This window comes from Saccostrea cucullata, unplaced genomic scaffold (assembly GCF_032062105.1).
Source record: "Saccostrea cucullata isolate Sc308-1 unplaced genomic scaffold, CSIRO_AGI_Scuc_v1 ctg11608, whole genome shotgun sequence".
Lineage (NCBI taxonomy): Eukaryota > Metazoa > Mollusca > Bivalvia > Ostreida > Ostreidae > Saccostrea > Saccostrea cuccullata.
The window spans coordinates 1-12,705 of NW_026922851.1; the positions used below are offsets into that span (position 1 = coordinate 1).

The 12,705-nt window shown below is 31.1% G+C and overlaps 1 protein-coding gene across 1 annotated transcript; it reads right to left on the bottom strand.

Annotated features, from left to right (window-relative positions):
* Positions 1–2,387: 2,387 nt before the first annotated feature.
* On the bottom strand, positions 2,388–9,631 carry LOC134262592 (galectin-5-like). The gene is made up of 4 exons (XM_062744979.1): positions 9,556–9,631; positions 4,266–4,351; positions 3,817–4,003; positions 2,388–2,504 (listed from the first exon to the last, which is right to left on the bottom strand). Exons 1-4 carry the CDS (start codon positions 9,559–9,561, stop codon positions 2,388–2,390), a joined length of 396 nt encoding a protein of 131 aa, XP_062600963.1. The 5' UTR covers positions 9,562–9,631.
* Between the last annotated feature and the right edge of the window lie 3,074 nt (positions 9,632–12,705).

Here is a 12,705-nt window from a genome sequence, read left to right on the forward strand (position 1 = left end):
GTTAATATGGCGTGTATAACTTTACCTTAAAACCTGTCACCTTTAATCATGTTTATCAACAAAGTTGCTATTTTTATTTATTATTTCAACAAGCGATTTGTAGCCTTTTTTGCAGACATAGTGAATACTACATTTTTCTGGTAATGACATGTTCAGTCTTTTTTTCTCATAACCAGATATCAAGGAAATTAATCTAGAGATTACTTCCTGTCTTGCTCGTCTTGTGAGAGGGGGAGAGTTATTTAATTTATTTTAAGTATCTCTGGATAAAAAAAATATCTCTGTAGTTTATAAAGACATCTCATTTTTGAAAATCTTAACGGTTATCTCTCTAATATGACAATGAAAGATGTTTCTATAAACGTGTTTAAATATATACTGCTCTATATATTGAGATTTCTCTCTCACTCAAAGAGGTATCTCTCTTCCTTAAAAAGCTATCTCTCTACACTGTAAGTATAAGAGATATCTCTCTTACTAAAAAAATATATCTTTGTTAAAAAAGATATCTCACTAGATTATAAATATGTATCTTAATCAAATATATATAGTTTTTAAAGTTAAAGATATATCTCTGTATGCTAAAGAGATATCTCTCTTATAAAGAGAACGTTTTTACAGGAATAAATAGTAAAAGGGCTTGCGAAATAAAATACTCTACCTGAACTTATACTTTACGGGTTACTTAGTCTAGTTTATTTTATACAGTTATAATTGCTGTTTTGCAAGTTATCTCTATAATGATTTTACCATTTAATTTAACAGTTTGTGAAAAAAATATAGAAGTACGAGATAGCAGTATTGACGGACACTTGTGATAACTAGATTTTCATTTTCCATATATATATTGTAGCGGCCACCCGAAATCAACGGCCACTTGCGGTCAGATTAATTGATAAATACGATTTTCAACTATATATTCTAACTGGAATAAACGGCCACCTTTTTAATCGCGGCCAGCGGAAAATTTTTACATTATGGACACTGTAATAGGCGGCCATTTCGTCACTTGCTGTGATTCTATTACGTCTTTTAAACTCATTCGCTTGGGTAATTATATCCCGATAGCCAATTTAACCCAGCTATTAATGCAATTAAACAAATTACTATTGGATACACTGAACTCTGTTTGTGTTTATGAAAAAAAAACTGTTAGATGAATTTGTTATTATTTTTCAAGATCACACATTGAAAAAATCACACAGAATATATAAATACAATTGATACTTTCCTCTACATAAAGAAATTCACAGAAAAATTTTGATTCCATGTAGAAACCCTAATTGCTACTCTTGTGAAAACAAAGTGCTTCATGTGGCATGATTATCTCGTGAATTTCACTATCAACAGAATTTTCGAAAGGGAACAACGCTCCACTGCCTTTGACACCTGTGTTGTGGAATGATTTTCAACTTGTGAATACATCTCTCTGGTCAACTGGTTAATTTTATTTGTGTGTTTTTGTATGTTACATAGAAATTCCTTAAGCTTTATAAACAATAAAATTTACCATTAATGAATGAATTCAGCAAGTAAGTTAATTGCCGATGAATTATTTGGGGGGTGGGGGTGGGTTACATATATATTTTTGAACATAATTATGCAAATGGAATTTTTATTGACATATTCTTATTTAAATTTCTATGATTTATTTTATTTACCACTAAAATGTATTTTTGTGTAATTCTTTTTCTTTATAAAAAAGGATAATAACACACTGTATATATTTCTAATTTAACTAATATATAGTAACAGAAACATCACAAAAACTTTTTTAAAAAATTCTAATTCTTTAAAAAAAAATTTTATTGAGCTTGAATTATTATTAATACACAAAAAGCCTTTGTTAAATTGACCTGTTTTATTATTTGATTAATTTAACTATGATGCTTAATGTTGGTTATTCATTGCCCGGATGTCTTTTTGAGGGCAAACTGGAATAAGAGGCCACCTGTCTTAAGTGGCCAGTTTCCAGACTTCCCAAAGGTGGCCTCTTAAAACAAGTTTGACTGTATATATTGTAGTGAAGTCAGCATTTCTGATTAATTGATAAATAATTTTATCAACTTATGTTTCGTTTGAATAACCAATTGTTATATCTGTTTTAAAGTAAAATTTTTAATTAATGGCAGTGTAACAGTTGAATAGAGGCAAATAACTATTTAGCTATTGCTCTCCATTCATTATTGAAGTGTCAGTACGAGTCGCATAAAAAACGTGACACTGCATTTTTTTTAAAATTTTAATTCCTATGATATACAACGTTAAAAACACCACACACGTAAAAAAAATCACATAGGAATATATTCAGAAAGTGAATAATACTATAATTATAAAATGTCAAAGAAAAAATTAAAGTCGTCGGAATCCTTAATGTTAAGACGGCCTTAAACATAAGTTATCTCATTAATCTCTATCGCATCTTCGTAATGTGTAACTATTTTTTCAAGAGGGAACAACCTGATGTTGAAGAAGTGAGGATCCGGATTCTGTTTGATGAAAACCTGAAAAAAGACAATATACAGCTGTATGTGTCACTTATGTTCCCACATTCATCTCATAAACAATCTGCGTGTTTTAATTTACAGTGGGAGTGTTCAGCTAACTCATTTATAGAGATTGATACTAGAGTTTAGGGCAGTTGTGTCTGGGTGATATATATTTATGGACATATTATGATGTACATGTAAAGATATATAATAGCTGTGAAATCACAAAATGTCGTGGAGGTTAATTTGTTTGCTTTTGGGGTATGAGGATACACACGAATTCATGTTCACCACAAAATGTAAAATGTTACACAAGTACTTATTAATCTTTGATCAACAAAATCAAATCCTTATGTTTAACCAAAAGTTTTTTCCTCACACCACGATAATTTGATCCCACAAAAGCATGTGATTTTACAGTATGTGTTACAAATGTTTCCAGATTCTTCTCCTGGTAAAAGAATCTGTGTGTTTAAATTCACAGCGGGAGTGTTCGATTAACTTAACTTTAGAGATTAAAACAAGGGATTAAGGAAGATAAATACAAAATGGATGCCTGGGTGGTAAATATTTATGGACATATTTTGGTTGCAAATAAATCAACAATTTCTGAAGTTTTACGAAATTTTAGACTTTGATGTTCAAACTTTATTCTTTCTCCAATCATCCTTAATCATAAATATAACTTTTCACCCCTTTAAATCCCCACAATATAAAAATTCGAATTCGAAAAATGAACATCTATGCGGTTAAAGTTGTTCATATTACTACTCATGCAATTCTTTATATGTCATTTTTAAGGTTTTTGACAAAAAATTGTATCATCTGTCTGTAAACTAAAGAATATTTTCACTGGTAATTGTAGATACATGTAGGATGGAAAATTTATAACCCCTTTTCAATTTTTTTTACTTTATAGAACATCTTTTTTTTACTTTATTTACACTTATGTGTCTGTTTATCTTAAAACGCATAAAAATTACGACGGAGAATGGCCGTCTTATTTCTCTATTCATAATATGACCAAACGATTGGCTTGCGTGATAATTTGCCAATGGTGTTTATGTATAAAATTATCACGCAAACCAATCGATTGATCCTAATCATATTCAAATGATATCGCTTCCGCCAATCCACACGCCAGATAAAAGACCAAGCTTCTTCTCTTTATATATTTTTCCCGCCCTACGCGCAATTTTTTTTTACCGTGCCTAACGACGATCTTTACATTGAAGGAGAAATAAATTACATTAACTATTAGAAATTTTGGAAATGTAAATATTTGGTTGTACATGTATACAGATTTAACAATATGTTTAACTTGTACCGTGTATTCATTCGGCTGTACATGTATACAGATTTCAAAAGGTTGACCGGGCTGAAACATGCTTCCATCAATCCTCTCTTCCGGCCCCCATCCACCCTGACAATGGTTCATCACAACACAGCCCTGGCTTGGGCGAGGGTTAAAATGGAAGCCATAGTCCTCCCCACATTTGAGGTTGATCGCAAATCTACAGAGAAGATTTGTATTTCATGGATTTATCATTGTCTATATGTAATTGTGTTTTTTTTTCTTTTAATTTTTTCTAAACTATTTTGCAGATTTGACCCTCAGATAATATTCAGTGACCTGGTTTTTGTAAATGATTCGATTCTTTTTTTCAAGATAATGTAAAAAAAATCCTTTGTTTACCTGAGCTTAATTATTCTAGCTCAGTTAATGCTTTTAAACATTTTAGTTATAAGATGTGCACAAGATAGAATATCATGTACCTGTCATCTGCCGTCACCACGCCTTTAATGATTATGGATCTCCCTGGAACAATCCCATCAGGAACTTTCGTAAAATATGGCACAGACTGTAATGTACATAAACATATATAAAATTTCAATGTCTTCAAAGTTCTATTTGCGCCCTCATCAAAAATGCACTTAAAGGTAAAAAATGTTGTTACTGTTATTTTTTCTACACTTTTTTACGACATGAAAAGTGAGTTTATTGAATCAAATTTGAATAAAGCATAGTAACAACGCGAAATGTAATAACAACGCGAAATTTAATAAACCTGGATTATTACATTTTGTGTTATAACATTTTGCGTTGAAATAAACGCAGAATGTAATAAGGCAAAATGTAACAACACACTTTTGGGGATTATAACATTTTGCGTCGCGTTCAATGCAAAATGTAATAACACGATTTTTTATTATTACATTTTGCGCTGTTACATTTTGCGTTGAGACTAAGCAAAGGCAGGGGCGCAAAATGTAATAACACATTTTTTCGTTAGCTACATTGAGTACAATTTTCAATGTTGTAGTGGCTGATGAACAGAAAATAAAACAAAATAAAAAATTAGATATACACAATTTCTTACAATTAATAAATTTTATTATATATTGATTTGATTACTAGTAGCTACATGTATTTCCAATCAATTTCATAAATGTATTCAAATTATAGTTGTTGCAATTAGAAACGCGCATCTGTGGGCAGGGTTGTTGGGGGGAATTGACCATTATGCTTTTGCTTTTTTTTATATAGACAAATGCAATGAATCTAAAAAAAAATATTCATTTGTACGGGCTGGTGTAAATTTATAGCGGGAAGGGGTTATTGACAATAATGATGCCATACTGTTCCAGGCAAATCCCCAGCATTGCAGACAAGCGAAAACAAAATTATATCACTCTCTTTCCATCCTTTGATAAAATGGATTGTTTCTGCATGTCCACAATGATGCAATAATAAACATACGAAGTAAACATCCCACCCTATCCCTGCACCTTCTCGCTTGACACATACATACACTTCTAATTTGTTAACCAATGTATACATGCCAAATATGCATATCAATAGCTTTTAATGAATCTATGGTCAATCTTTGGTAATTAAATATGTGTTATTGGTTAGAAATTTAAAAAGACTATAAAAATATGCCAATCAAAGTGAAATTAATTCTGTATAATTTTAAAGCACAGTGCATTCAATATTACTAAAATCAGAGTCAGAAAAACGATACTTTTAGATGTATTTATGTTCGTAAAAGCTCTAACGTTGGTCTCATTGTTTTAGTTCTAAATATTTTAACAGCGTGTTTCCCATTATGATTACATGAATATAATTGAATCAATTTTATGATCTTTTTTGTTAAACGCGGTCCAAAAAATTAATTATATTTTGTTTTATTATATATTGCTTATTACATTTTGCGTTGTCTTCAGTGCAAAAATAAAATAACGCAAAATGTAACAACGAAAAAGGACTTTATTACGTTTTGCGTTGATCTCAACGCAAAATGTAATAAATTTAAAAATCGCGTTATTACATTTTGCGTTTATCTCGACGCAAAATGTAATAACGCAAAATGTTATGATCCAGGTTTATAACATTTAGCGTTGTTATTAAATTTCGCGTTGTAACAAAGCATACTTAAAGATCATGATGAAGATATTTTGAATAGAATAAGATGGTGGAAAAGAGAAGATGGCAGTATAAGATAATGGAAGATCGGGAAAGGGAGAAAACTAAGGATGGTGAAAGAGGGGAAGGGGATAATACATGTAGGATTGTGAAAGAGGGAGGAGAGGATTGGATGGTGAAACATGAAGGAGGAAAGATAAGATAGTAGTTTAAGGAGGGGGGGGGATTTGTCGAGGAGGGGATAGGATTGTGAAAGAGGGAGGAGGGGCAATAAGATGATTGGAGAGGAATAGGATTGTGGAAGAAGGAGGCGGGGAAATTTAAAATGGTGGTTGAGGGAGTAGGGGAAAATAAGATGGTGGTGGAGGGAGGAGTGGGAAAACTATTGTCCAATCGGAGAAGGGGATAGAATTAAGAAAGAGAGAGGAGGCGGAATAACATGTTGGATTAGGGAGTAGGAGAGAATAGGATGTTGAAAGAGGGAGGAGGGGAAATAGGTTGATTGAAGAGGGGGTGTTGATGATAAGATTGTGGAAAAGGGAGGCGGATAAAATAAAATGGTGGTGGAGGGAGGAGAGGGAATATGAGTGTGGAAGAGGCAGGATAGAATAATGATGATGAAAAATGGAAGATGGAAAAGTTGGATGGTTGAAAAGGAAGAAGGGGAGAATAATATTAATGAAAGAGAGAAAAGGGGCAGACAGGATTTGAAGAATAGGAGTCAGTAGAAATTAAATTGATTGCGTTTTCAGCTAGTGTCAGTATCTTGAAACATCTTTTACCGTTTTTTTTTCATAAGTATTCTTAAAAAAACGTACAGTATTTTCTAAGATTTTTTTTTTAATCTAAATCTTTTATAGTTTTGTACTTTAAGAAATTCATTTATTGTTCGTTGGGCAATTATTATTTCAGACTAGCTTCACACACTTACAGCTGAACTCGTTAACTAAAAGTGCAGTGTTCTCCAATACAAAGGAATGTGTTAAAGATCACATACACAAAGATACTTACAAACAGTTATTCAAATAACCCGCATTGAAACTCAATCTAGAAAAGATATTGTATTTCGAAATACTCCTTCTATTATTGAGACCCTTCGTTTTTGACTTAAAAGATAAAAATCTTTTGGGGTGGTACTTTTGTAAAATTTGTTAATTCTAATAGCTTCAAAAGATTCGGATTTAAATATGTTCTTTGGTATAAATTTTTACGATTACGATATAAAAAAAACTTACAACACCATTTTAATAAGTAATTATAGAATAGCTCAAACACTTCCTCTGTTGTCATGTTGACATTTCAAATTTCTCTTTTTTAATATCTTATTCTGCAGAGACTTATCATAGAGCCTGTGTTAGTTAACTAAACAGTAAGTGAAAAAAAAACAATACGATCACAAAGAAAATGAAATTGATTACAACGATAATTCAATGCCATGTTGCAAAATCTAACATATACATCACCTCGCATCTAGCGTAAAGAAGCATATTACTTAGAAGGGGGAAAAGGTCATTGCTTATAGAAAGAAAAAGAAAACCTTTTTTTTTTTTGAACATCCTAAATATAAATGAATAATGCAATGGTTTTTGAAATATAAGGCATATAAATTTACTCTTTCTTCATGATATTCATAAGAGGCATTGATGTGGGGAAAACTGTGACCATTTTTTATTCGTACATGTTATCAAAATCTTCTGAAAAGCCCCCAGGGCTTCACAACTACTTAATGGCCTGACCAACCTACAAATACCAAAACAACCCTAACAAAAAAATACTATAGTTAACTATAGTTTACTAAAGTTAACTATAGTGATAACTTTGACACTTTGAAAACTTTGATTTACTATAGTGATAACTTTGACACTTTGAAAAACTTTGACGAAAACTTTGACACTTTGAAAAACTTTGACGAAAACTTTGACACTTTGAAAAACTTTGACAAAAACTTTAACACTTTGAAAAACTTTGACGAAAACTTTGACACTTTGAAAAACTTTGGCGAAAACTTTGACACTTTGAAAAACTTTGGCGGAAACTTCGACACTTTGAAAAACTTTGACGAAAACTTTGACACTTTGAAAAACTTTGGCGAAAACTTTGACACTTTGAAAAACTTTGACGAAAACTTTGACACTTTGAAAAACTTTGGCGAAAACTTTGACACTTTGAAAAACTTTGGCGAAAACTTTGACACTTTGAAAAACTTTGGCGAAAACTTTGACACTTTGAAAAACTTTGACGAAAACTTTGATACTTCGAAAAACTTAATCGAAAACTTGGATACTTCCAAAAACTTTATCGAAAACTTGGATACTTCCAAAAACTTAATCGAAAACTTGGATACTTCGAAAAACTTAATCGAAAACTTGGATGCTTTAAAACTTTGAAAAAGTTTATTGAAAACTTTGGCGAAAACTTTGACACTTTGAAAAACTTTGGCGAAGACTTTGACACTTTGAAAAACTTTGACGAAAACTTTGATACTTCAAAAAACTTTATCGAAAACTTGGATACTTCAAAAAACTTTATCGAAAACTTGGATACTTCAAAAAACTTTATCGAAAACTTGGATGCTTTAAAACTTTGAAAAAGTTTATTGAAAACTTTGACACTTTAAAAAACTTTATCAAAAACTTTAATTCTTCGAGAAACTTTATCGAAAACTTTAAAACTTGAAAAACATTATCAAAGTCTCTGAAACTTTGTAAAACTTAATCAAAAACTTGGATACTTTGAAAAACTTTATCAAAAAATTTAACACTGAAAAACTTTGTCGAAAACTTGGATACTTTAACCCTTCGAAAAACTTTATCGAAAACTTTGACACTTTAAAAACTTTATCGAAAACTTTGAAAACCTTTATCGAAAACTTTGAAAATTTAAAAAAACTTTATCGAAAACTTGGATACTTTAACACATAGAAAAACTTAATCGCCAACTTTGACACTTTAAAAAACTTTGGCGAAAACTTTGACACTTTGAAAAACTTTGACAAAAACTTTGACACTTTGAAAAACTTTGACAAAAACTTTGAAAAACTTTGACGAAAACTTTGACAATTTGAAAAACTTTGGCGAAAACTTTGACACTTTGAAAAACTTTAACAAAAACTTTGACACTTTGAAAAACTTTGGCAAAAACTTTGACACTTTGAAAAACTTTGACGAAAACTTTGACACTTTGAAAAACTTTGGCGAAAACTTTGGTTTTTGAAAAATGGCGAAAACTTTGACACTTTGAAAAACTTTGACGAAAACTTTGACACTTTGAAAAACTTTGGAGAAAACTTTGACACTTTGAAAAACTTTGACGAAAACTTTGACACTTTGAAAAACTTTGGCGAAAACTTTGACACTTTGAAAAACTTTGACACTTTGAAAAACTTTGGCAAAAACTTTGACACTTTGAAAAACTTTGACGAAAACTTTGACACTTTGATTTACTATAGTTAACTATAGTTAACTATAGTATTTTTTTTGTTAGGGAATTGTAAAAAAATGAAGAAGATAAATGCATGATTGACTTTTCTATGCAACCCTCGGGATTTACAGATTTTGATCATGTAACCACATCACTCCATTTCCTGATGATATATCAAACTTGAATCATTTCTAAATTATTTAAAACGTAGGTACTTACATACATTGGATAGAAGAAAAGGAACTGAAAAGTGATTATAAATAGAATGCGTGGAATAAAATAACCTGCACTGTGAATGCAACTTATTAAATATTTGTATTTCTAAATACCTATTTTTTTTAACTGTGAAATAACTTCTCTGTCTGTGCCTTTAAAATGATATATAATCTAAGTATTGCAAAACCATTTTTGGGTGATTGAACATCTGACATTGTTCAGCATTAAATGGTTTAGAAAAATAGAGTTTAAATTTTTAACATTGATATCTCTAGTCTCACTGGTAGGACCACCATGGCGATAATCTAACACACACATGAAACAAAGATTTTCAATTTTGCATAGATTTCGAAAAAACTCAGTATGCTATGATATAATCAGAAATTCAATTAGAAAAATTAAAATTTTTCAATTTTTTCCTCATAAGTTTTTACATTTTCTGAATTACGACTCTTGAGGAATAATTCTAATGACCCAAATACCTCTTTGAATTAAATGTTCCACCTTATTGATTATCTTCCCATTGAAATGGACTTGACCCTTCAATACTGAATAATTCTAAAAAAAAAAAAATCCCTTTATTTTAGGTTGTTTTTTGCCAATTAATTTTTTTTCTTAAATGGTCGAGTTGTTTTTGTATGTAGTCGACAATATGAAATTAACAGACCGGCTTTCAGACAGAAGGATACCGGTCGGGGATGATTCGAAAGCTCACTTGAGCTTACAACCCATTCAATTTGTTTGTTTTTTTTTCATTGCATTTCTTTTTTTTTTTTTGAAAAAGAATACTGTAAATTGAAGGGTTTAATCGTTGTCTTCATTTTGCTAGAATTTCAACTTATGATTTTGACATCGCTTGTTTGACGTTACTTAATTTGCCAATAACATTTTGTCACAGAATAGAGATTTTTTTTAACTCTCCCCCAACTGTTCATCTGAATTGGTTAAATCTTATTAAAAAAAATTTTTGAAGAAGTAATCTCGAATGAATAATTCTGACTATTCAGGAAGAAGAACTGACATGTGTAGATGAGGAAAACCGTATATTCACCTTAAAACAGTTTTGTTTATATAAATTTTGTTTGAACATTGTATAAATGGTGCCTGTTTTGGAGAGTAACATTTGAAATTGACACCCCAAGGAAAAACATTGTCAACCGCCGCGTCAGCGGAGGTTGACAATGGCTTTCCGAGGGGTGTCAATTTCAAATGTTACCCTCCAAAACAGGCACCATTTATTTTATTATACTGAATGTCTTTAGGACGTCAGCAAAAAAAAAAAAAACCGTCGATCATCTTTACGTTTATGTATAGAAAGCTTTCACACTCACCGGGTCACTAATCTCCTTAATGTTTGTTTGATACTCGAATTAGAGTCATTTATCATATAAAGTTTCGTTATTTCTGGCTTGCAAGCATGTTTCCTACACTCGCAAGCATGTATCGTCTGTCGTTTGTTGTTTTCAAGTAAGCGATATACAGCGCAAGCTTTTAATGACGTCAAGTTAACTCCGGTTCTTTCAAACGCGCAACTGACGTTTGTAGAATTCTATGGTGAACCGTACGCGCATAATTTCCATGCTTGTGGCATAACTGTTGTGTTACCCGTTGTCACGTGTGTTTCTAAGGCTCAGGGTAATCGAACGGATTGTTAACTGTATCTAAACCAATCATATTTAAGTATTTAACATGAAAGTATAATAATGTTAAATATCCCTTTCGAGAAATTTTCACTCATATAAAGGCGCCACCACTTAAGGCTTGCCGGTGAAGGACTGACTTTATTTTTACCTATACCTGATCTCATGAACATTGAGCAGTGAGGGATCTTTTTCAAATTAATTTTCAGATAAATATCTCGGCCCAAGGAAATCAAAAAGTGAGCCGTTGTCAAGAAAAAGAAAAAAGGAAATAATTGTTTGAAAATATCTGTAAACGATTTTTTCTTCGCTAATCCTCAGCAGACTCTCTGACCAATGCGGTGCTAAAAATGTAAAAAAAAAAAAAAAAAAACAAAAAAAACAAGAGAGGTGAAGTTTAGGATAAAACATAGAAAAAACACCAAGATCACATAGGCTGATTTTACCATTTTACTTTTTCTAATAAAATTCACCTAACTTTTAATATATCCCTTAAGTTTATATTACACGCTCAGCACCAATTCAGCATATTCTGAAATTTGTTTTCATCCGGAAACCTTAACTGTATTTTGTTCGCACTTGTAAATTAATTGAAATATGAATCATGTTTTCTAAGTCTAATTTTTTTCCAGTTCTTAGGAGAAGAATTTATTAAGTTTCTTCCAAAGAAAAAAATTGTTTGTATCATCTGGTCTTAGATGCTTTCAATTACATGTAGTGCCTTTATTAGAATTTAACTCTAAATGCATTAATGATTTGCAGACATGTTTATTTCCTAGTAAAGAAATGAAATGGTGACTAATATTTATTTTCTAAAGTTCAAATAATTCACCTTACTTGTGACAATTGTACACATCTAGGTTAAGGACTTCCATGATAGATACATGTACATACATGTACCTTCGGTAAATCGATCATGACGTCACGGTAAAACTGTACAAATGCTCTCAGCACTTTCTGGGCTATGGAATTTGTCTTAAATAAAGCACTATTAATTTCAACGTGAGCAATTTTCCGATCTTTGTAACCAGAAAAATATTTTTCTAATGTTAAACATGTCACATGACAAACAGGTGATGTAAGTGAAGTTGTTTTGGTTGAACTGGGCAGACACCTCATACATACACATGCAATATTAGAATTCCCATTAAATTAAAACGCATGCTAATAAAAATAATATCTACATTATATTGATTTTTTCGAAATATTTCGAGGCGTGTTTCCTTTTGGGTGTACTGAACCTAGATCCGCCCCCTGTGTTCTCGTAAAATTTTGAAAATGCAAAAGATGATAACACAGTAAGATTTCTGAAATAAATAAATTTAACAAAACGGATAATTAATTAGGCCAATCAATAAATTTATTTAAGTAAATACATTAGCATGACATTGTGTTCTCACAATTTTTGATAAACATTAACAACACTGACAACATTTTACCGGCTTGACAGTTAAGATAAAAAGGAAAGAAAATATTATCGCATGTATTACGTTGCACAAAGCTAATGCAGAAC